Here is a 24,130-nt window from a genome sequence, read left to right on the forward strand (position 1 = left end):
GTTGGAGATAGGGAAACGGAGAAGAAGCCTCCACGTGAGGACCCTCGAGGGAAAAACAGGGTGAGCTGTGCTTGGAGGCGGCCCGGAAGCTGAGCCCTCCCTGAGGACAGTGGCACGTGGACAAGAGGCAGGGAGCCCTGGGATAGTCCAGGCTGTGGGCTTGGTGCACACAGTCCCCCTACTTTCTCCTCCAACCTGAGCTGAGGGAGCTGGGGCCCACATGCAGCCCGAGTTTAGTTTTCTTACCTGTTCAAATACACGGAAGGCACAGGATTCATGGGGTTGGGTGAGGGGTGGGGCCATAGTGTGTGCGGCAAGTGTTGTCCTCCCGCATCCTGAACGAGCGGCGGTTGTCCCGCCCCCCCCCCCCCAAATCCTCACCCCGGAGGGCACCCTCCTCGGGGCCCTGGTCTGGTCCCCCGCCAGATATGATGGTAGGAGTTTCACAGAATGACCTCACGCCCGGGCCCTTACCGCAAGAACCCGTAAGGACGTCACACCGGCAAAGCCCCTGGCTGTGTGGTGTGGGTTTTCTAGGCAATGGGACTTGGGAGGGGCGGGGAAGGACAGCGTCCAGGTCTTTCTTTTCCTCCAGCTGAAGCTTAAACATGATTTCTGCCAAAAGTATCTCTTAGCCTCCCCCCACGGTCCTCAACCGGGGGGTCTTGTCACTCAGGAGGTACGTGGCTATGTCTGGAGACATTTCTGGTTGTCACAGCTGCACGGTGCTAGGGACATCGCGTGGATCGAACCCAGGGACACTGTGAACACCCTGTGCGCCGCCCCCCCCCCCCGCCCTACCTGCTCCCCAGTGTCCGCACAGCCACAGGGGAGACACGCTGGCGCTCTAGGCTCCCGAACCCAGCTACTTTTGCTCCGTGGCACCTACGACAGGTCGTAATCACGGGGACGGCGGCCTCCGCAGATCCTACGGCCCACCCGTGGCACCCGGACTCGAGCGAGACGGCTGGGGCGCTTCTGTCCCGTTTGCTGCTCTGTGCCCATGCCGGGCAAGATGCCTGGTACACAGTAGGTGCCCGATAACGACGTGGATGAATAGGAACCTGGACCAAGGGGATTTTTGCGGCGCTTTGAGCGCACGTCTCCCAGTTCTACAGGGCTCGCAGCGCACAGTGGGATTTCCGCTCCGTTTCAGCTCCAGTAACACCGAGGTTGGGCTCAGGGAATGCTGGTCTCTACGCTCTTCCAGGAGCTGGTGGGTGAGCTTTCCGGAAATCTTTAAAATGTGTGTAACGCCAGTTGAGCTAGTCAGCGGCAAAAGAATGCACAGAAAGGCCATAACTGGGCTAATTTATAAAACGTGACTGTTTTTATTGTCATCGTAAAGAGACGGATCTCAACCAGATCGTAACAAAACTACCACAGCTTATTCCAAAAGAAAACTTTAATACAAGAGATTTTAGAAAATTAAACACATTTGTTTAAAAATTCTATTGTGTAAACCTTAACATAAGAGGGCAGTTAACGTAATACTACTCGCTTCAGAGCGGATCTGCGGACTGCTCGACCCCACGTCCATCCCAGCGGTTGACTGGACCCGCATCTGTTGCCGTACTCCCCCCTCCCCGGCAGAGGGCTCACACGGCCCCGGCAAGGCCAGGGGGACTCTTCATGGGGGCTTGGTAGCCTCCCCGCTGGGCACCACAGCTCCTGCATTCACAGGTCCCCCTCCTCCCGGAAGTCCAGGCCGAATGCCAGCTGAGAACATGCCCTAGTGAGCTCCGGCCCCCCTCACTCCTGGAAGCGCGTGTTCTCCGGGCTCCTTCCAGCAACTCCGGGTGCAGATGTGCGGTCTGCTGGCCTGTGTCCTTTGTGGCCGCAATCCCGGTTCTTGCAAAGGCCCCCCCTCCATGGTTTCTACTGATGGTGCAAAGAGTCTTGCAGTGGGAAGAGTGGCCTCCCGGCTTGCGGGTCGGGAAGGCAGGGAGCGGGCCTGATCAGGCCCCGAGGAGGAGGAGGGTGCGACCTGAGCAGGTCTGCGAGTGGAGCTCCAGTCACGACGGACAAGCATGCCCGGGCCCGTACGAACGGAACCCCCAGACCTCAAAGCAGCAGTGAACTTGGTCTCCTTACTGTAGGCTCGACTGTCCTTTCCAGAAATCAGATTGGGTACTTTCCCCTAAGGAAACGGATTCAGTAGGTACAGAAGCCCATGCTCGGTGGCTGTGAGGATGTAGACCCACAAGAAGAGGCTCCCGGCCCTCACTGAGAGCCGTCAAAGGCTGGCCCACACCCCACTGCGGTTCACGGCCGAGGGCAGGGGAGCCCCGCGGGGCTGAGCTGAGCGGTGCATCCGGGCAGCCCGAGTGCACCTGTGTCCCCCCCATCCCTACTGATCCATTTGAGGAACCTAATCAAAACCACCTGTTACATGACAATGAACTTTTTGGCACAGAAACATTAGATAAAATATACAGTGCTACAATTGTGCAAAATTAGCCCAGAAGCCAAGCCCGAGAGCAAATATTTAATGTTCGCTTTAATGAAACAATGCAAAATATTTAGAAAAAGGATGGTTGTAGGAGGCGTCGCCCCGCAGCAGAGGGCTGCCTGCCAGGAGCACCCCTCTGTCTGCCGTAGCCCGGGCCGGGGACAGAGCCCAGCGTGCGGGGCACAGTCCCGCGCGAAACCTGGAGGGAAGGCCGAGAGGATTATTGCTGTTGGGGTTGAAATGGAGCGGGACGTGTGCCCCTCCTGGGACGCCTCGGTGCCGGTCTGCTGTTCCTGGGTGGGTGGGGGCCTGGCAGGGTGGCTCCAGGCTGAAAATGGAGCCTGGTGTTCCACCTCACGTCTGTGCCCAGGCAAGACGGTCCCCCTGGAGTGGAGCGCCTTCCCGGGAACGGGCTCTGGGGCTGGTGCCAAGGTGCCAGGGGAGGCATGAAGGCCTCTGGAGGGGACTGGCGGGGGCTACCTGTGGGGACCCCAGAAGCCAAGGCCTGGCCTCCGTGTGTGGGGCGGGCCGGTTCCCCCGTGCAGGTGAGCAGGTGCGGGAGGAAGTGAGGCCTAGAGCCCCCCCCCCCGCCAAGTTCATGGGTGAACTTGCCCATGTGGAGCCGAGAGAAAAGGATGGTTCGCATAGCCTGGGCCCAGGGACTCCGGTGCAGGGCGCTGGGAAGCAAGCACGAGGTTGGCTGGCAGCTCTCCGCTCCCGTCTCCTGACTCGGGGCCCAAGCATGGGACTCGTGTGAGGCCTCCCGTGCCAGTTGGCTCTTGGCATGAGCTCTGGCCATGCTGTCAAACTGACGACTGTCCGCAGTTCTGACTGTCCGTCGGTTTCAGAAGCACAACCCCCACCCCGCCACGGGCGAGCACTTGGAGCCAAGCACGCAGGAGGCTCCCCGCTGTGGAGCGGAGCCCGGCTTCTAAGTGCCTCTCGTCCACAGACCCTCATCCCCCTTCCTCCCTCTCGGGTCCTATCTCAATGACTCCTCAAGTGATCCCTTTGTAACCCAAGCCCTTGGGTGCACCCGGGTCGTGCTGCTAAAGGTGACCGTCACGGGATAGAATGCCCTCTCCCAGGCGTGCCCCCCAACTTCCTCGGGTGCCAGCTGGGGAGGTGCCAAAGGATCTGACCGGGTCCAGGAGAACAGGAGCGCCTTCTGCTGGTTCTTTCTGTCGTGCTGCCTTTCTCTCCAGTGGGTCCTGCGGCTGAGTGGGTGTCGTGCAGGGCGGGGCCGGCCAGGCCTCGCAGCAGGACAGGACGGAAGGGCAGCAGAGGACACAGCTCCGGCCAGGCGGTGGCGTTTTGTGCCTCGGGTCTCTGCCCCGGCCGGGCCTGTGCTTCCTTCTCCAGGACCTGGAGACCCATTGTTTCTCCGTCCGTCCCAGCACGCCGGGGAGCAGGGCAAGGATCTGGAGCGGCAGGGTGGGGAGCCACTACAGAACATTCTAGGGGACGCCGGAGTCAAGGCTTTGAGGAGTGGTTGTCATGTGTCTGTCACATGGGGATCTGAGTGGAAATGAGGGGAGGGGTCCGTATGCCAACAATGGCTCCAGGGTTTCTGCCGTGTCACGAGGAGGGGTGCACAGAGGAGGCAGCCGGGATGGGTCGCATGTGGTCCCAGGAAGGGGCTTTTCCGTCGGTGTATCAGGAGAGCAGGGCAAGTTTTCCATGAGTAATTAAGCTTTAAAAAATAGGCAGAGTTTCTCCTTCTGTAAACACAGGCCAAGTGCGTAATTGTTTCTCAAGGCTTAGCGTCCGTCTGTTACAGTTCCGGGCACAGAATGTCCAGGCGGGCTCCTGCTGGGGACTTTGGAGAAGGTGAGGTCAGTTCACACTCAGACGTGTTTCGGGCCCGGTGTCCAAACGGGCTGGTGGAGCAGAGCCCTCAGCCCCGGGTGACGTCGGCCCTGGGAGGCTCCCCTCCGTGTCCGCTGCAAACCCCACTTCCCGAGGACCGAGGGGGCAGGACTGGGACAGCGAATCTGGCACGAATGTGCCCCCACTGCCAGCGACGGCGGCCAGCTGTCCCGTGGGCCTGGAGTTCGAAGGAAGCGCAGGCGCCGTGGGGACCTTGGCAAACAAGGCAGAGCCCCGGGTCGCTTTCCTGGGACACAGCGTCTCGGGCCCTGTTGGCCCCCACGAGCTGATGACACGGCCCCTGCACTGGCAACGGTGCTTGGTTCTGCTCCCCCGGCCGACGGCTCCCTGCGAGGTGGTTCGGGTTGCCTCCGTTCCCCGCGGAGGGCGGGGTGGGCTGCACCTCAGCCTTCGGTAAGGGCCCTGAGTCGTTTCCGCTGCCCTCTGGCGGGCGGGGAACTCGCGGCAGAAACCTTCCGGGTGACGCCGTGTAGAGCGTCCGTCTGTCCAGCAGAGGCCTAGTGCTCCCGCAGTGGCTCAGCAAGCCTGGGGCGGCTGAAACGGTTCCGGGAAGCTTCGCAGGCCCCCGACGCGCTCCCACTTCCTCGCGTCAGTCTGGCCCCCGCGTGCTCTGCCACACCGCGCGGGTCTAGCTCCTCCGTCCTTCCCCCGGACGAGCGAGCCCTTCGTATCTGTCCACCGCAGCTGACGCCGGGTCCGTGATTCCGGAGGTCCGAGCCGGCCCACGGCCCCGGTTCTGGGAGGTGACCTGACGCAGGAGGGCAGCTCATCCTCATCCTGTTCCCGCCTGCCACGGGGGCCTGCTCCGAGATGGGCGGCGGGGGACACACCGAGAGCACGGCGGGGCAGAGGGCACAGCAAGAATGCATCCTAAGGGAATGACCGTGACCTGGATACGGGGGCACTGTCCCAGGTACCAGGGAGCCCCATGGAGCTCTGCAGGGCTCCGGAGAATGTTCTGCAAGCCTGAGGGCCTGGGGCCTCTTCCCCCATAGTTCCCAGAATAATCTCTCACACGACCTTGAGGCCTCTTGGCTTGGGAGGTCATGGCCCCAGTCCACCCAAGCCTCACAGTGTGCATGTGGGCCCAGGCGGACTCCGGTTTCCGACAGGGGCTAGTTCTTCCAGAAGCCAACCTCAGAAGGCGGTGGGGAGTGCTCTATGCCCCCCCAGGTCAGCGTCCCTAGTGGCTCCTTAGCAAGAAGGCCACTGGCATGTCTCCCTCGAGGAGGCCACATGAGCTACCGCTGGCCACGGGTTGTACAACCAGGGGGTCTTAGGACCACTGGGAGAGAGTTGAAGGGGAAGGAACACAACCTCCCCCCTCGGGCCCCACGTGTCTGTAGACTACAGCAGGCAGTTACGTTACAAGGAAAAAAAAAAAGTAACAGTCATTCTAATTCCCACATGGGAAAGAGTCAGGAGGCGGTTTCTGACCTGCCTCAGAGCTGTGCCTCTCCGGCAAGGGGCTGTGCACGGCCCCTGGTGCCCACCCTCCTGCCGGCCCCCCTGAACTGGAGGGAGGGGAAGGGCAGGCCCCGGGAGGGTGTCCATGTGTCTGAGTCTGTCCTGCGAGCAGCTGCCTTGCCCTCTGAGACTGCCCAGTTTAATCAGTGTCCCAGGACTCGGGGGTCGGGGGGGGGGTGCCCTCGGGGCTCCACCAGGTGATGGGGGGGCGCACTCCGGGGGGGTAAGGGGCCGGCTGCTGGGGCTGGGCGGGACACGGAGTGGCTGGGCGGAGGCAGCTGGCGCAGCACATAGGGCCCAAGTCTGGGATTCAGCAGAGGTCAGAGGTCGCCGCTCTGGGGCTCCACGTTGCGGGTTTCTCTGGGGTGACCGCGGGACAGCTTGGGGAAGCGGGAAGCCACTTTGGGCCGGGTGTTCTTGGTCAGCGGTTCTCCAGGAGGGGGGACGTCACTGTAAGACAGAGCAGGGAAGAGGTGGATTAAGTCGGGGCATCCAGCAGGGGTGGGCACAGGCGGGAGCGCTCTCAGGGCAGGGGTGGGGGGGACCGCGGCTCTCCAGCTCTGAGGGGCGAGCGCACGGGGGCCGTGGCTTTCTTCCCCCGTTGTCACTGACACGTGCCCTTGCTGGAAGAGGAAAGAAAAGAAAACGCTATGGAGAACACTGCATTTAAGGTCAAAAGAGGTGTAGCAGGAATGGGGGACTGCCTGTGGAACTCGTCCTAAGAGAATAACCAGGATGTAGGCCAACGGCTAATTAGGACTTTCCTGTGCAAAAGAGCCAGAAATAGCACAAGTCAGCAGTCCCACCGAGGGGGTTACCTGTGTCTCTGCAGCGGGACGGCGGGAGCGTGGCAGGCTGTGGGGGAGGGGGGCACAGAGCACCCCGGGAGGACAGACGGTGAGAAGCGAAGGTAACACGGGGTGGGGACACCTCCAGATGTTCGGAAAAGCCTGCGGGAGAGGGCGGTGTGTCCCTTCATCCCATGACGTTCTTGAGCACCCGTGAGGGCCCAGCCCGCTTGGAGCACCTGGAAACAGTCGTGAGCAAAACCGGTTGTCCCAGGCCTGGTAGAGACTCACAGGCCACTGGCGAGATGACATCATATGCAGGACCTGGTGTAAAGGCAGCCTGAGCCTCCCAGGGCAGAAGGTGCCGGAGACGGCGTGTGGGTCGGGTGGGAAGACTCTCTGAGCAGGGACAGGCACGCGGTGCTGGTGGGGGAGGCGCAGTCGTCGGCTGGGCTGGGGCTGTGAAGGCAGAGTTGAATTCTTGTCTGATTTCCTACGGTTCTGGTCACAAATGACCCCATCCTTAGTGGCTTGAATGCAAACATACCATCTTAGAGTTGTGGGGTCTTGAGTCTGAAACGGGTCTTACGGAGCTGAAGTCGGAATGCTGGCACAACTTGTTCCCTCTGGAGGCTCCCAGGGAGACCGCTGCTGCCCGCCGGCGTGGGGAAGCCTTGCGAACCCCGGACTGGCAGAAACACACCGGGCTCCCCGGTTCACGCTGATTCTGTTCATGGGAAGGTCCAGAATAGGGTGGTTTGGGGGAACAGGAAGTGTGTGGCTGCCTGGGGCAGGGGAGACCCAGGGTTCCCTTCTGCCGTGATGGAAACACATCGGAGCGCAGGGACGGCCGTGTGTATTTCTTTCTGGACTCGGAGCTGCTGAAGCGGGCGTGCTCTCAGCGTGGAACTGTGCACGTGGGAACTCTACCCTCACAAGGCTGCTGAAGGAAGTGGCCCAAGCCAAGGCAGCGAGGGGCGCTGCAAGGTCTTCGCCGGCAGGCCCATGCAGGGGGCTTGCTAACTGTCCTCCCCCTGCTGCTGAACTTGGCTTTGGTTCAAAGCCCGCATGGCTCTCCCCTCCTCGAGGTCCACATGGGGACGGTCTCAGGCTTTGAACCAGTGGGCAGGAAGCAAGGGACACACGGAAGCAGAGGCCTCCTTCCCCCAGGCCATGAGATGCGGACTTCCCGAGCTCTAGGGCCCCACAGGGAACCCTGTGGGGACGACACGTCCCCGTGACCGACGCTGGGCACTGGTTCTCAGCACGGCTGGAACCTGGCCTGAGCCCTCAGCTGGAAGGTGGTGGGAGAAGCAGCCTCCTGAGCACGGCCACTCGCCCAGGACACAGCCCACATGTCCCACTGGTCCCACAGGTCCCTTCTCCTCGAGCTCCTGGGGCATCCGAGGAAACAGGTCTGTGTAAGCAGCACCTGCCAGGAGCCCCGGGGAGACTGTTTATTTACTAAACCTCTGGGGTGCACCCCCGTGGCACCCCAGTCCCCAGCACGTGGGTGACATCGATCCAAAGGTCTCAGCCACTCAGCAGTGAAAAATGGCCACAGGGAGAGAGTTATTTTTCATTTGGCTCGTAAACCAGGCGCAGAGAGCCGGTCGATACCCCATTTGCTGGGAGCCGCCTCCCGTAGCTTGGAGGGGGGCTGCACGTGGGTGATGCCAGCTGCCGGGCTGGACCCCGGGGCATGCACAGGACCGAGCTCTCTTCTACCGAAGCTGAGACCACGGTCCCCCGAGAGCCAGCGACTGGGGAGGGCCATGTGTGCACGAGCTAGGACTGCGTGCTGCCTGCACGGTGTGCAAACCAGGAAGAAGGGCTGCCCTTCCAACTGCGGGGGCGGGGGAGGCCTTGCTCCATGCCCACAGCCGGCGGAGGGAGGGCCATGAGCGGCTGGGTTGGTCCGGGTGCACCAGCTACACAGCCTTGAACTCACTTGTGGGCAGACTTTAGGGCTCCAGGTCCTATCATGGGGATCCGAAGGACCCAGCTGGACCCGTGTACCAGTCACTCCACTCCAGTCCTGAAGGTTTCGCTCTGGGAGTGCCATGGCTGTGCCTGACGGAAGGTGGCCTCCGTGCCCTTCCTTGGTTTCTTGCCCCTGGTTAGATCTGGGGCCCAGTGGTTCTGCCCTTGCAGATGACCCAAGGATGGTTCTGGTGGTTCTTCGGATCCCAATTCCTAACCCCGAATGGTCTCTGTGACAGAATGATTCTGAATATAATCCTGGCGCGATGGCCTCATGGCGGGAAGGGGGGTGGGTGGCGCTGCGTTCTTCTGTTCTTGGGACGCCACGGACATTGTTGTGGAGGTTACGGCGACAGTCCCAGGGTGCTTGCTGGGAGGTGGAGGTGCTGTTGCACGCACGGGGGCGCGAAGGGAGTGTCCGGTGCGGCACACGGAGGTACAGGGACTGAGCGGAGGGCACGTGTCTCCCGTGTGACAGTAGGACGCAAGCCTGGGCCCATCTGACGAGACCCAGTTCTTCTTATCCTCTGGGCTCAGGGGCAGGTGACAGATACTTACAGAGAGAAAGACCTCCAGGATCCGGGGAGACAGCGGGAGGTGGGCACTGAGGCTGGAGAGGCTGGATCCTGCACTGCCATGTGAGCCCCTCACCCCGAGGATCACGGGGAGCCCTGTTAGCGTCCCCCGCTTCGGATGTACAGCCTCTAAAGCTTACAGTGGGGCCGGAGTGACAGAGAGGAGCCCCGGGCCCAGGGAGCCCCATGGGGTTGGTATGGCCCCCAGGAGAAGGATCCTGAGGTCAGAGCAAAGATGGGGGAGCAGGCACGGAGCAGGGGTAGGGGTGCTGGAGGGCGAGCCTCCGCGGACACAGCGGCCAATCGGGGCAGGGGAAGGAGTGAAAACAGGTTCCATTTGTGTTTGGAGACTGGACGGGGGTGGGGGGAGCAGCAGAGCTGGAGGGGAAGGTAGAGCGGGTGCCTGTGGTAAATGACGCTACGCGAGAAAGTACAGACGGTGTCAGGTTTCGTTTGCGTACAAGGTGCGAGTCAGTCCACAGAAACACTGTTCTGTCTACTGCTGCCCCCGGAGACGCCGGCTTTCGCTATTTCATGGGCTGGAACCACGCGTGGGCTTTTTTTCTTTAAAGATTTTATGTATTTGACAAAGAGCGAGCACAGGCAGGGGGAGCAGCAGAGGGAGAGGGAGAAGCAGGCTCCCTGCTGACCAGGGATCCCGATTCAGGGCTTTGATCCCGGGACCCTGGGACAAGACCTGAGCCAAAGACAGATGCTTAACGGCTGAGCCACCCAGGTGCCCCCGTGGACGGGCTTCGGATCATTAGAGACCCCCGATGCTGCTGGGGTGACATTGGGCACCTCAAGTAGAGTTCATTACCCCAAGTGGTTGTCCCACGGCTGCCCAAGCAGACTGAGACCCACCTTCCAGCTTTGTACCCATCCACTATGTTGGGACCTCCCCCCGCAGGGCTGCTTTGAATAGAGGCTGGATGGTTTGCACCACCTCTGTGGCCCCCTACCCCCGGCCAATGAGTCCTCGAGCCCCCACTCTCTGGACCCTGCCACTGCCCCGTCTCAGCCCCACCGCTCCTCCTAGCTGGGACCCTGGGCTCAACTGTAACCAATGCCCATCTCCCGATCTTGAACTTGTCCCGATCTTGAACTTGTCCCAACACAGAAACTCTGAATTTCCCCATCGTACCTTTCTTCCTCCTCTGGTCTTCTCAGCTTTCGTAAATGGGACAACTCTCTGCATCCTTGCTCAAACCCTAACCCACCGCCTTGGCCTTCCCTTCACATTCCACGCCTTACTCACCGAAGTGCCCCGTGGGGTCTCCATCTGGACACGTGTGCAACACCGGCACTGCCCTCCCCGCCCACAGTGACATCCCAGGTCCAGACACCGTGGCCTCTGGCCTGGACGCCCAACAGATTTCTCCCATCCAAGTACTAACCAGGCCCGACCCTGCTTAGCTTCCGAGTTCAGATCCCGACAGATTTCTAAAGGGTCTCCCTGTGTCTGTGGATTCCTCTGCGTCTCGTCCCAAGTCCTCCTCCATTTCCCTTCCCTACAGCTTCCGGCTGCCCTCGGGTCCAGCCCACGCCCCCTCTGGCTCTGCTCAGTTGTCCCTGAGCGCAGGTCTGAGCTCCAAAGTCGCCTCTGCTCATGGGCCACCCAGTCACTGTGTTTTGGTTTCCTTACGGCAACTGCCACTCGGTCCCCTTCCCCACCGCCTGCCCCGCACCTAGAACTACATCTGGCACACTCAGTCGTTCAGGTACAGCCACAGAGCTGCCAACAGCAAGTTCACCTGCACTGAGCCTTGTCCTTCTGGTCGGACGGTACAGTGGCCACGCCCATCTTAGCGGATGCGGCCGTGCGTGACCCCAGAACGTGGGCCTTGGAATGAGAGCACCATGAACGCTCTTGAGGTTTACTTTGAGAGAACAGGAGTAAGGACCCGTATTCACGTCTCTCCTAGAGAAAGTGGTGGTAATAGGACCTCCGAGACTCTTAAGGTAACCCTCCAAAGCCATCACCCAGATCTGCCCATCGGTAAAAGCTCAGTGGTTTTAACATTGTGTGTGCAGAGAATAAAAAGCCTAGAAAACGGTAATGGTGGTGGTGGTTCAAGGCGGCGTGAGGTGGGCAGACAGAAAGCCCCGTGCAGGAGCACAGAAGCACCGAGAGACGGGCATCCCGAAGCAGATCACGGAGGGCCCAGAGCGGGTGAAGGGCTCCTGGGAACCACCACGAGCGAGAGGACAGCTTGACAGACAAACAGGGAAAGGACACGGTGGGCACTTCCTGGGGGACGATAAACAGGTTAGTGATGCTGCTAGTGTTTGCTGAGCCTGGGAGGGGAGTCGCGGCTGGAACCACCAAGCTAAACCAGCTGATCAGGACCGGCCTTGGCTCCAAGCCCGGCCTCGGAGTGAAGCCCTTCCGCTCTCCGCACGACCACCCCTGCGGTGGTCCTGCCAACCGCCCCCGCCCCCAGCCTCAAGGCTCCTCAGTGGGCACTGGGCACACTCCTGCACGGGTGCCTCTGTGCTTGCCGGTCCCCAAAGACAGAAAGGCCACCTGGCCTTCTCCCCTTCTCCTCCTCCCCTTCTGGTCTCAGTGCGGCCTCCCCTGCAGGAGCCCTCGGCATGTGCTGCTGTGGTCAGCCTGGTTCACAGAACAACAGTGGCCGGGGGTGGGGAGGGGTGTCCCAGACCCGGCACTCCATGAAGACGCGTGGAATGAGCGAGCCCACGGGGCATCCAGTGCAGCCCCAGACCGTTCTCTGAGGCCCCAAAAGTATGCACGCTGGCCAGAGAGGCTATCGGCAAGCACTGGGATGGTGGTCGGAGGGGGTGGCTGGACAAACAGGGGACGTGTTTTAGGAAAACCGAGGGAGCTGCGGGCAAAGGTTCCATCGTATCCTCCGCGAGTCCTGCCTCAGGAGCTCCACGTCCGGGGGTCCCTTCGGTCCACACAGGCTTCCCCTCGGGAAGCCTGGCAACAATGTACCCGCCCCTAGGCTGGGCGACTCCCCGAATCCACGGCTGACTGGGCATGAGCACGGCTGCCCATGTCACCCAGGAGGACACGCACGCGGGCGTGCACCTCGGCATAACGGTCAGTGAAGACAACAGGTTACGGAAGACCGGGTAGGATCCTACCGCCATTAAGAACAAAACCTCACGCGAGAGAATGAGCACGTGCGTGGAAACGCAGAGAACAGCAGGAGCCTCGGGACAGTGCGCTTGTTGTGGATTACACGTCGGTAGCTAGGACTCCTCCCGTGTTACTCGCTCAGTAAAGCAACACCAGACACCAGAACACTGCAGGAAGGAGCCCGTCTGCTGCTGTCCGAGGTCCCTGAGGCGCAGCCTCCCTGGGTCCCTCTCGGCGGCCCGGTGACAGCACGCACACACCAGCTCGCCTGTGGGAAGCCACCAAGGCTGGGTCTGTGTGCGCCCGGTGCAGGGTCCCCCCCGCAGGAGCAAGTCTGGGTCCAGCCGCTGCACCTGCTCCAGGAAGGAAGCGCTCTCCTGCGCGGACCAGGGAGTACAGGTCCGGGAGAGGTTTCGGAGCTGTGAGCCGGGCGTCTGAGGCTCCCCAACCGTTCACCATCAAGCCTTAACGACTCCTTGGTGGTTCTGGGGACTGCACGAATGTGTTGGATGGTCTCCCTTCATGTGTCTTAAAATACAAAGCTGATCCAGCACAGGCCCCTACTCCCAGCCTTCCAGAGGCGGCCGCTGCACAGTGAATCAAGTTCACGATCCGTACGACTTGCGGCCGAGGCCAGGCTCCCCCCACCAGGGAGACTCTGCATGTGGCCCCATCTGTTCCTCACGGGTTCCGATGGCTGCTGGCAAGTTGTCCCCCTGGAGAGACTGTTCCTCACCTACCACGGTCCCTGACTTCTACATCCCCTTCCAGGCGTGTATCTCCCGTGGCAGGAATTCCGTCTGTTCCATGTCACAGCCTCCCCCACTAGACGGTGCGCTCCCCGAGGCTAGGGCAGCTTGGCCAGAGGTCTCACTTCTGTACTCAAAGTGCAATCGTGGACCTTTACGGCGTGCTTGCTGTGTGCGGGGCACGGTCCTCACTGCCCTGCACGTGTGCGGTAATCCACGCCGCAGCAAGGGAGGGAGGGAGGCCCATGCGTACCCCCTTTCCAGGGGAGGAAGCGGAGGCATGGAGAGGTTAACTGGCCCAGGGTTAAGGATACAGAGGGGACAGGATCCTAGCTGTCTGCGTCCCCAGCTCCCGTCCCTCGCCATGTACTGTACTCTCATCCTGGAGTTCTTTCCCTTTCCATAAAATTCGCAAGAACATTCTTACCCCAGGGCTTCTGGGTGGCTCCGTTGGTTAAGTGTCTGCCTCCAGCTCAGGGCATGATCCCGGGGTCCTGGGATAGAGTCCCACATCAGGCTCCCTGCTCAGCGGGGAGTCTGCTTCTCCCTCTGCCTGCTGCTCCCCCTGCTTGTGCTCTCTTTGTCAAATAAAATCTTAAGAAAAAAAAAAAAAATACTCCCACCCTAGCTTGCAAGCCTGAAGCTAAAGAGAAAGGCGAAACTCGGGGACGGACACGGAGCAGGGCTCTGGCTCTCGCCTGCGGTGCTTTCACGCTGCATGGCAGAGTGGAGCCCTTGCGGAGACAAGTGGCCCGAGTGCAAAGCCAAGAACATTCCACTCTGCCATCCCTGACTCACAGCCTTCGAGAGCCCCAGACCCAGGCAAGAGCTCAGGCAGAACCGCAGGGGCTGCGGGGCGGGCAGCTGGGCGTGGTCCGGGCACGGGCTCCCCGAGTCTCTGCGCTGCTGGGCAGAAGGATCCCAGGGGGCTCAGGCAGGGCGAGTGGCTTCTGCTGCAGGGCCCAGCTGGGATGAGGACCTGCTAGTGTGACTCCAAAGCTTGCGTGCTACCCCACGGCAGACCCAGAACGTGGGGCCCGTGGTTCTGGGGGCCAGAGGGCCAGGCAGAGGGTTCTGGGGTCGGCTGCTCCGTAAGCAGTCGGTTTACTGGGCTTGGGAGAGCAAGGGTCTGGCAGAGGTCGGGTCCTGCTGTCACCGCAGAGCAGAGACTGAGGCTCAGAGACGACGACGGGGCCCACGGCACAGAGCAGGAGGCAAAGCCAATGATCAGAGTCAGCATCTGATTGTTCTAACATTTTAATCCCAGCGTCGTTAACATGCACCTTAATCTCCGGTATATGAGACCGTGATCGCTTCCACCTGTCGCCCAGGGTGCGTCATGGTCCTTCACCCCCATCGCCCGTTTCACCCCTTCCGCAAACCCCACCTGACCCCCCGTGTGTTCTTTAGGGTTCAGTTGTTTTTTGGTGTGTCTTTGTTTCTCCTCCACTTGTTTCTTAAACACAGGAGGGAAATCATACGGTGTTTCTCTTCGCCTGGCTTGTCTTGCTTAGAATTACACTCTGTGCGGCCATAGATGCTGCTGCAAACGGCGAGATTCCACTCTTACAGCTGCATGATAATCGTGTGTGTGTGTGTGTGTGTGTGTGTGCACGTGCACACGTACCTTCTCTTCCTTCTCTGCCCCCTGGGGATGGACACGCGGCCGCTTCCACAACCCGGCTATCGTGAATCGTGCTGCTGTCAACACAGGAGGTCGCGCATCCCCTTCCGTGAGTGTTTTCGTATTTTGGGGGTGATAGGGTAATTCTGTTTTTATCTTTTTGACAAACCTCCATATTCGTGTCCGGGTTGGCTGTACCAGTCTGCGTTCCCACCAACAGTGCACGACAGCTCCTTTTTCTCCACATCCTCACCAACGTGTGTGTCTTGTGTTGGCGGCTTTAGCCATTCTGATCTGTGTCAGATGACACCTCATTGTGGTTCTGACGGGCATCTCCCTGGTGACGAGTGATGCTGAGCCCTCTGTATGTCACCTTGGAGAAATGTCTGCTCCTGTCTTCTGCCCGTTTTTAAATTGCATTCCGTTCTTTATTTTGGATACTAACCCTTTATCAGGTCATTTGCAGGCGTGCTCTCCCAGTCAGCAAGTGGTCTTCAAGTTTTGTTGACTGTTTCCTTTGCTGTGCAGAAGCCTTTTATTTTGATAGAGTTCCAATAGTTTATTTTTGGTTCCCTTGCCTCAGGAGACAGATCTAGAAATAAGTTGTTATGGCCGATGTCAAAGCAGCTACTGCCTCTGTTCTCTTCTAGGATTTTTATGGTCTCAGGTCTCACATTTAGCTCTTTAATCCATTTTGAATTTATTTTTGTGCATGGTGTGAAGAAATGGTCGTTTTATACTCCTGCACGTCGCTGTCCAATTTTCCTAACACCATCTGTTGAAGGGACTGTCTTTTTTCCCCCCCACTGCATGTTTTCTCATTTGCCAAAGATTAATTGACCATATAATTGTGGGTTTCTTTGTGGGTTTTCTATGCATTGACCTGTGTGTCTACTTTTCATGCCAGTACCATACTGTTTGAATCACCACAGCTTGGTCATATAACTTGAAGGCTGGAATGATGAGAATTCCAGTTTTGTTTTTCTTTTTCAAAATTGTTTCGGCTACTTGGGGTCCTTTGTGGCTCCATCCAAATTTTAGGATTTGTCTGTTCTACTTCTGTGCAAAACGTCATTGTTATTTTGACAGGGATTATATTAAATCGGTAGATTGCTTTGGGTTTTAGCAATATTTATTCTTCCAACCCATGAGCATGGAGTGTCTTTCTCTTTCTTAGTGTCCTCTCCAACTTCTTCCAGCAGTGTTTCCTAGTTTTCAGAGTAAGTCTGTCACCTCCTCAGTCAGGTTTAATCCTAGGTAACTTACTCTTTTTGGTGCCACCGTAAATGGGATTGTTTTCTTTTTCTTTTTGAAAATGAAGCTAATATGCTTCATGATTAGCATGTAGGAATGCAACAGATTTCTGTTTGTTTTGTATCCTGGAACCTTACAGAATTCATGTATCCGTTCTAGCCATTTTTGGTGGAGTCTTTCAGGTTTTCTAGATATAGTATCATGTCATCTGCAAATGCAGGATGCTTTATTTCTTCCTTACCGACCTGGATGCCTTTTATTTCTTTTGGCTGGCTGATTGCTGTGGCCAGGATGCACAGGACTATGTTGAACAGAAGTGATGAGTAAACATCCTTGTCTTGCTCCTGACCTCAGGAGGAAAGCTCTCAGTTTTGTCCCGCTGAGTAGGATGTTAGCTGTGCATTTTTGATGCTTGGCCTTCATTTTGATGAGGTGTGTTCCCTCTAGACCTACTGTGTTGAAGGTTTTTATCACGAATGGATGTTGTCCTCTGTCACGTGGTTTTTCCACATCTACTGTGACGATCATGTGGTTTTTATCCTTTCTCTTACTGGTGTGACGGATCCTGTTGATGATGATTTGTAAACATTAAACTGCCTTTGTATTCTAGGAATGAATCCCACCTGATTGTGGTAAATGACTTAACACATTGTTGGATCTGGTTTGCTGATATTTTGTTGAGGATTTTTGTATCTAGGTTTATCAGAGATACTGGCCTATAGTTTTCTCTTTTTTGGGGGTGGTATTGTGGTATCTTTAGGTCTTAATTTTTCTTGAGAAGTTTGGTGGACTTCACCTGTGAAGCTATCTGGTCCTGGTCCTGGACTTTGGTTTTGGTTTGTTGGGGGGTTTTGGTTACTGACTCACTTTCACTGTTGGTTATTGGTCTGTTCCAATTTTCTATTTCTTCCTGCTTCAGGCTGGGTAGATTATATGTTTTTAGGAATTTATGCATTTCATCTAGGTCGCCCAACTCGTTGGCATATAATTTTTTTTTTAGAGAGAGCGAGCATGAACGGGGAAGAGGGAGAGAGAGAAAGTGAGGCAGACTCCATGCCAAGCACAGAGCCTGACATGGGGCTTGATCTTATGACCCTGAGAGATCATGACCTGAGCCAAGATTGAGATTTGGATACTTAACCATCTGAGCCACACAGGTGCCCCCAGGCATATAATTTTTCTTACATTGACTGTATTTCTGTGTTGTTAATTTCTCCTCTTGCCTTTGTGATTTTGAGGTTTTTTGTTTTTTTTTTTTTCATGAATCTGGCTGGAGGTTTATCAATTTCATTGGTCCAGCTCTTCTGGTTTCACTGATCTGCTCTAATCTTTATTTCCTTCCCCTGGTTTTGGGTTTTCTTTTTCTAGGTCCTGTAAGTAAGGTTAGGTTGAGTTTCTTTTTGCTTCTTGAGGTAGCCCTGTGTTGCCATGAACTTCCCTCTTAGAAAGACTTTTGCTATGTCCCGGAGATTTTGGACTGTTGTGTTTCCCTTTTCATTTCTTTCCATGTAATGTTTGATTTCTTGGTTGACCCATTCATTGTTGGGTAGTGTGTTACTTGTCCTCCCTGTACTTGCGGTCTTTCTGGACTTTTTCCTGGGCAGATTTCTAGTTTCATAATATTGTGGTCAAAAGATGCACAGTGTGACTTCAGTCTTTCTGAGTTTGTTGATACTTGTTTTGTGGCCTCATATGGGATCTGTTTTGGAGAGTGTTCCGTGTGCAATTGAAGAAAACGTGTAGTCTTCTGTTTTAGGAGGGAATGTTTTGACTGTATCTGTTAAAGCCATCTGGTCCAGTGTGTCATTCAAAGCCACTGTTGCCTTCTTGATATTCTGCTTGGATGATAGGTCTGTGGACATCACTGGAGTGTTAAAGACCCTAAGGTTATTGTATTACTATCCTTAATTAGTTCCTTTATGTTTGTTATTAACTTTTTTACATATTTGGGTGGTCCATGTTGGGCACATAAATATTTAAAATTGTTATATCTTCTTGTTGGATTGTCCCTTTAATTACATGGCATTCTTTTTCTCTTGGGTATGGTCTTTGTTTTGAAGTATGTTCTGTCCAATGGAAGTACCGTGACCCCAGCTTTCTTTTGACATCTGTCTGCATGAGAGAGGTTTCTCCACGTTCCCTCACGTTCGGTCCGCAGGTGTCTATAGGTCTGCTGGGAGTCTCCTATAGACCCAGCATATAGGTGGTCTATTTTTTTTTTTTTTAATCCATTCTGTCACCCTGTCTTTTGATCGGGATGCTGAATCCATTTACATTCAAAGTAATTACTGATGGATACATTTTTATTGCCATTTTGTTACTTGTTTTGTGGTTTTACGGTTTTTCTCTGATCCTTCTTTTGTTCTTTTTTGGCTTACCGGCTTTCTTTAGTGATATACTGGGATTCCTTTCTCCTTATTCTTTGTCCCTTACTGGTGTCTGATTTCTAGTTAGCAGGAGGCTTATCTCTATGTCTTCTGAATATATTAAGTTGATGGTTGCTTAAGTCTGAATCCATTCTTTATTCCTCTCCCACCACATTTTAGGTGTGTTGTGTCATATTTTACCTCCTTTTATTGTGTGAGTCCCTGAACGGAGTTTTACAGATATACTTATTTTTACTGTTTTTTACTTATTTTTACTGTGTTTGTGTTTCCGACTGTTCGTACTTATGGTCTTGCCTTCCCACGCTGAGAGCCCCCTCGAACACTTCTTGTAGGGTTAGCTCAGTGGTTAGGAAGTCCTTTAGCTTTTGTCTGAGATGCTCCCTCCTTTTATTTTGAATGGTATAGTCTTGTTGGATAGAACATTCTTGGCTGCATACTTTCTTCCTTTCAGTATTTTGAATATATTTTGCCACTGTCTTCCGGGCCTGCAGACTTTCTGCTGAAAAGTCTGGTGATAGCTCGAGGGGGTTTCCCCTGGTGTGTAACTGTCTCTTGTCTTGTTGCTTTTAAAAATCTCTAAAAAAAAAAAAAAAAACAAAAAAACCAATTATCACTACTTTTCCCCATTTTAATGACTGTAGGTCCTGGTATGGACCTCCTAGGGTTGATTTTGTTGGAGGATCTCTGAGCCTCCTGGATCTGGGTCTCGGTTTCCTTCTCCAGATTTGGAAAGTTTTCAGCTCTCTTTTCTTCTTCTGGGATCACTATAATACGAATGTTATTCCATTTGATGAAGTCACAGAGTCCCATAAGTCTATTCTCATTTTGCATACTTTTTTTTGCTCTCACCTCAGCTTGATGACTTTCCCTTCCTCTGTCCTCCAGGTCATTAAATCACTCCTCTGCTTCCTCTAGCCCGCTGTTCGTTCACTCCATCTAGTGTATTTTTAATTTCGTGTTGTGTTATCCGTGACTGGTTCTTTTTCATCTCCTTGTTAAGGGTCTCACTGCTGTCCTCCGCTGTTTCTGCAGTCTGGTGAGTTCGTTTATGATCATTAAATTCTCCACGGACACATTATACTTGATCCATTTTGCCTAGGTCTCCGGGCACAGAGAAAGACACCTGTTCTTTGAGGACATATTCTTCTTGTTTTGCTTACCTCTGTTTCTGTGTGCTAGGGAAGTCAGCTCCATCTCCTACTCCCGACAGTAATGGCCTCACGAAGCGGTCCTGTAGTGCCCTGCAGGGCAGTGTCCCCTGATCCCCAGAACCTGGCGTTTCAGGCACTGTGTCCTGTGCGTCTCCCTGTACCCTGCTGCTTGTCCTTCCATCACCCGCAGAGCGTCTCTTTGCCTGCCGTGGGCAGTGTTGGGTCCCCGGGTGTGCCTTTGGCTTCCACAGGGACTGGCCACCATGGCCGCCAAGACAAGGCCCCAGCAAGACATGTGGGTGGGGAGGTTGTTAGCAAGGTCTGCTCTGGTCTTCTGGGGTAGGGGACCCCCAGCGTGGGGACTGAGGCAAGTGTGACTGTCGTGCTCGGGGCAGGACTTGGTGTAAGCAAGGTGGTAGTACCTGTTGGCATTGCAGTGGTTCTAGCAGGTGACCCGGAATTAATGCTGGGGGGTGGGGAGCTCCTATGTTCCTCAAGGAGGCTCCCTGGGACAGGCTTTGAGGCGAGTAAGTCACTCTTCCCGCAGTGCCTCTCAGGCAGTTTGCAAACTGCTGCTTTTATGCCAAAAAACACACACGTGGGCGTGTGTCCTGCTGTCTCTTTAAGGGCGGGGACTCGGGACTACCTCCCAGAGTGGAGCTGAGCCTGCTGGTTTTCGAATGCCCGGCTTTAAGTCCCTCTGGTGTTAAGAAGGCAGGAAATTTGGCCCCTGTTTCGGGAACTTGTCTTGCTCCTGCAGGCTCCGGGTGTGAGTTCTCACCCTTCTCTGCTGCTGTAGCCACTAACTCCGGAGAGCCATGCTCCGTCCTCCTCCCCGCCACCTCTCTGCCCTTCCTACCCTCTTCATGTATCCTATTCTCTGCCTGTACCTGTGAAATTTGTTCTGCCGGTCTTCAGGTCACTTTCTGGATTACTTATGCTGATGTGAGTGTTGTCTAGTTCTATCCATGGGACAGGGTGAGCTGAGGGGTCTCCCTTACTTCCTCTTCCCAGCCTCTCCAATACCTTTTCAAAGCCGGGGTTCTCAGCCCTGGGTATCCTTTAAACTCCCCAGTGGGACTTAAAAAGCAGCAGCCCTACTGCACCGGGCAGGGGTTGGCCTCATGTACTTCTCAGACTCACGCCAGGCGATCTAGTGTGCAAGTCCAGGCTGAGGGCCAAAGGATTTAAAGCAACCGTATCACTCGCGGGCAATTCTGCAAATTTGAAGACCAGTTAAAAGGAGACCTCTTCCATTAATCTCTGCGCTCGGAGGCGGGCATTCTGGTGGACTGGCCAAGTGGCTGAACATTTGATTGTATCAGACCTTCTGGAGAAACAATTTTATCTGATGTTTTAGAGCGGGGAGAGGAGAGAGAGACTCTAATTCCACAGTCACTGCGGAGCGTAACGTGGGTCTCAACCTCATGGCCGTGAGATCATGACCTGAGCCGTATTCAAGAGTGAGACACTAACAGACCAAGCCGCCTGGGTGCCCCTAGGCAAATAGTTTTAAACCCTCCTTGGGGGAGGGCAGATCTGAGCCCAGTCTGTGGAGGCTGGCAGCTGTGGGATCTGCATGGATAACGGTGAAGATTTTCTAGTATCTTCCTGGCAAACGCGTGTCCTGGCTTCACCATTCCAGACCAGGTCGGGCCTCATCCAAGACAGACGGCGCCTATCAGAATATTTAAAAGTGCTGCTCCCCTCACTAGGACAGCATCTTACTTATAAGCATGGCCCACTCAGCTCAAGATGAAGACAAGCTTCATCATTTTCCATGGCGCCCCAAACCTCTCTACCTCTAGGATTCAACAGAAAATTTATTTCCCTTTCAATATCACAGGCAATTTGGAGTTTCTCTTGCGGCTTTCCCCCAAGTAATTCTTACAACGCTAACATTCAAATGAGAAGGGTCCCATGCATAAAGAGACAGTAGTTCCATCTTCTTGCAGAAGTTAAATAAGGCCGAAGACACTCCCTTCTCCGTCTTCTTTTTTCTCCACTCTTCAGCATCCGTGCACTTTGTGAACTAAATTACTTTCTTCAGTAGAAAACACAAAGTGGTGCAAGATAAAAAAGTGGGGAGAGAAAAACGTACGCAGTGAGTCTCCCCACCCCCACTCTCCAGGCAACCGGGATGATTTTTCGACGTCTCTTTCTAGGCCTCTCCATTGCACGCAGAGCATTTCCACGAACACGGGTGTGCGCGTCCGTATTGTTTGCTTCCTCTAGAAGTGGAAACTATCGCACTGCGCCGCATCTTGCTTTTTCCTCGTAGAGGTGACCGTGGAGAGCTTTCCACACCACCCAGGCAGGTGAGCGCCCATATTCTAGTCTAGGGACCAGACTCCTGAAGGGGTCAAGGGCACACATGCGGCTCAGCCCTCGCAGCATGAAGACACCACAGACCACACGAGGAAATGCGTGTGACTGTGTTCCAGCACGATTCACAAAAACAGGCAGTGGGTGGGATCTGGCCCGTGGACCACAGGGGGCTGACCTCTGCTGTATCTGCCCACGGCTACGTGATACCCAGACAGCATGGCCCGTGGGCCCAAAGCCTGTACAGGGAGCAGACCCGGGCTTGCTGCTGCAGGAGTCGCTGACGGCACACAGAAATCCTCCTCTTGCTGATCCCCGAACCCATCTTAAGCCAAATGCTGGGACCGGTTCTCGCAGGTGACTCTCCCGTCCCCTCCAGCCACCCCCCCTCCCCGAAACAGCATCCAGGACACCAAATGCCATGCCCTGGGTCACGTCAAGGGAGTTCAAGCAGCACTGTTTGTTCTATTTTTTTTTTTTTTAATTAACATACAGTGTATTTGTTTCAGGGGTACAGGTCTGTGCTTCGACAGCCGTACACAACACACAGCCCTCACCACAACACATCCCCCAGCCTCCCCATCCCTCCCCCGCAGCAACCCTCAGTTTGTTTCCTGAGATTAAGAGCCTCTTACGGTTTGTCTCCCTCTCCAGTTTTGTCTTCATTTTTTCCTTTCTTCCCCTCTGATCCTCTGCCTTGGTTCTTAAATTCTACCTATCAGTGAGACCATATGGTAACTGTCTTTCTGATTGACTTATTTCCCTTGGTTTCCTTTTAGAGATGTGGGTGGAGGTCAAGAACGCTGTAGCTGCAGAAGGGAGGGGGTGGCAGAGGCACAAGCCTTAGGGCTGGGGTCCAGGAGCAAAGAGCTAAGCCCTGCTCCCATCCCTTACGGCTGTGTGGGGTCTAGAAGACACCAACACGAAGCAGTGTGAGGGGGCCTGGCACATAGACATTCAAATGGCAAATACGATGATGCAAATCGTTAAGTGACGGTTTCTTGGGGACAGAACAGATGGAAAATCCTGGGGAAGAATTTTGACCTTGTTTTTAAACATAAAGCCAAATGCTGTGATTAATACCCAACTCCAAGTGAGGCTGTAAGTTCTAGGACTTTCCATGATCGCTTGCCCCTCTGGGCCCATCTTTCCTTCCCCTATCCTCTCTCTGCTCCATGTTGGAACACCTGCCCAGGGTCCCTTATGTGGTCCACTTCCCTCCTTCAGGGACGTCTGTCCTGTCCCCCTGCCTACAGTTAGAAGCACCTGTTCAATTTTCTGCCATCCCCGACCCCCGGCCAAAGCAAACCGCCAGGAGAGTAGGGCCACCCCTGGCTGCCTGGTGAGCCTCCCGGAGGCACACAAGTCAGAGGGGGAGACGAACGGCACGCACCTGTCCCCATCCCCTAGGAGCCAGACCGTGACAGTGTGGGCCAGAAGTGCCTCACCTGCCCCGGAGACACAGAGAGATGAGGAACCAGGCCCAAGGCCGTGGGGGAAGACGACAAGGGACAGGAGTGTCACAGGAGTAAGACCACTGCTGGAGACAAATCTTGGCCCTGGACAGGCGACCTCCCCCTCCCCCAGCCAGTCTTCAGGCACTTCTTCAGTTCACTCGTGGGAGAGAAGCAAATTTGAGCCGAGGCCCTGCGGTGCGGCTGGTACCCGGCCTCGTCCTCAGACCTTGCCTCACTGAGGAAGTGGGAGACAGCAAATGGCCTGCTCTTCCATGGAGTGACCGAGGGACCTGGGCCAGGCTCCTCAGCCTACTGTGCCTTCATCTGAGAGCAGGCTCTGACCCTTTAAGGTAGGAAAGGAATCAGCCCATTTTACAGATGAGAAGATGGAGGGTCAGCGAGGACCCACCATGGCGCGTAGCAGAGCTGAAACTGACGCCCGCGTCCGTCTGGGTGCAGCTCCTTTGCTCCCCACTTGGTCTTCCCTGTTCAGACCGTTCCTCTGGCGGCACCAAGGCCACAGCGCCAGCCAAACATGGCTCCAGGGAGAGCAGCCACCAGCCTGGTCCAGATCCCAGACCTGACCCCTGCTGAGGGACCCCAGCGTGAGTCACTCCTGCAACCGGGGCTTCCGGTTCCTCATTTCGCAGATGGGGATTACAAAGCCTCATGCCCTCTGTGAGAGCAAGCAGAGCAGCTGGCCCCGTGAGCAGCCAGGACAGGTCACGCTAGCCTCGCTGTCCTGTCCAGCAGCAGCCCCCAGCCCCGCTTCTGCATGCTCGGCGCAGGAACCCCGACGCCAGTGGACTTTCTAGGTCAGGCATGAAAGGAGTGGATTTCTCTGTGCCCAGGTGTCCCTGCCCGCACCCCCCACCCCAACCCCGCAGAGCAGGCATAACACAGTACAGCCACGATGCTGCTT

General features: G+C 55.8%; 1 protein-coding gene across 3 annotated transcripts in view; it reads right to left on the reverse strand.

Annotated features, from left to right (window-relative positions):
* Window positions 1–5,992: 5,992 nt before the first annotated feature.
* The window catches only part of LOC111156281 (sorting nexin 29), a 475,698-nt gene continuing 457,560 nt past the window's right edge, over window positions 5,993–24,130 (reverse strand). For 2 of the 3 annotated variants that reach the window (XM_022517057.1, XM_022517059.1), the window contains one exon: window positions 6,023–6,259. In XM_022517057.1, the coding sequence (XP_022372765.1) occupies window positions 6,130–6,259 (130 nt within the window). In that variant the 3' untranslated portion in view covers window positions 6,023–6,129. Of the gene's footprint in view, window positions 6,260–24,130 lie in introns of all 3 variants that reach the window. The other variant, XM_022517058.1, reaches the window with a different exon arrangement.

The sequence above is a fragment of the Enhydra lutris genome, unplaced genomic scaffold (genome assembly GCF_002288905.1).
Source record: "Enhydra lutris kenyoni isolate GAN:26980312 unplaced genomic scaffold, ASM228890v2 scaffoldscaffold45, whole genome shotgun sequence".
Classification (NCBI taxonomy): domain Eukaryota; kingdom Metazoa; phylum Chordata; class Mammalia; order Carnivora; family Mustelidae; genus Enhydra; species Enhydra lutris.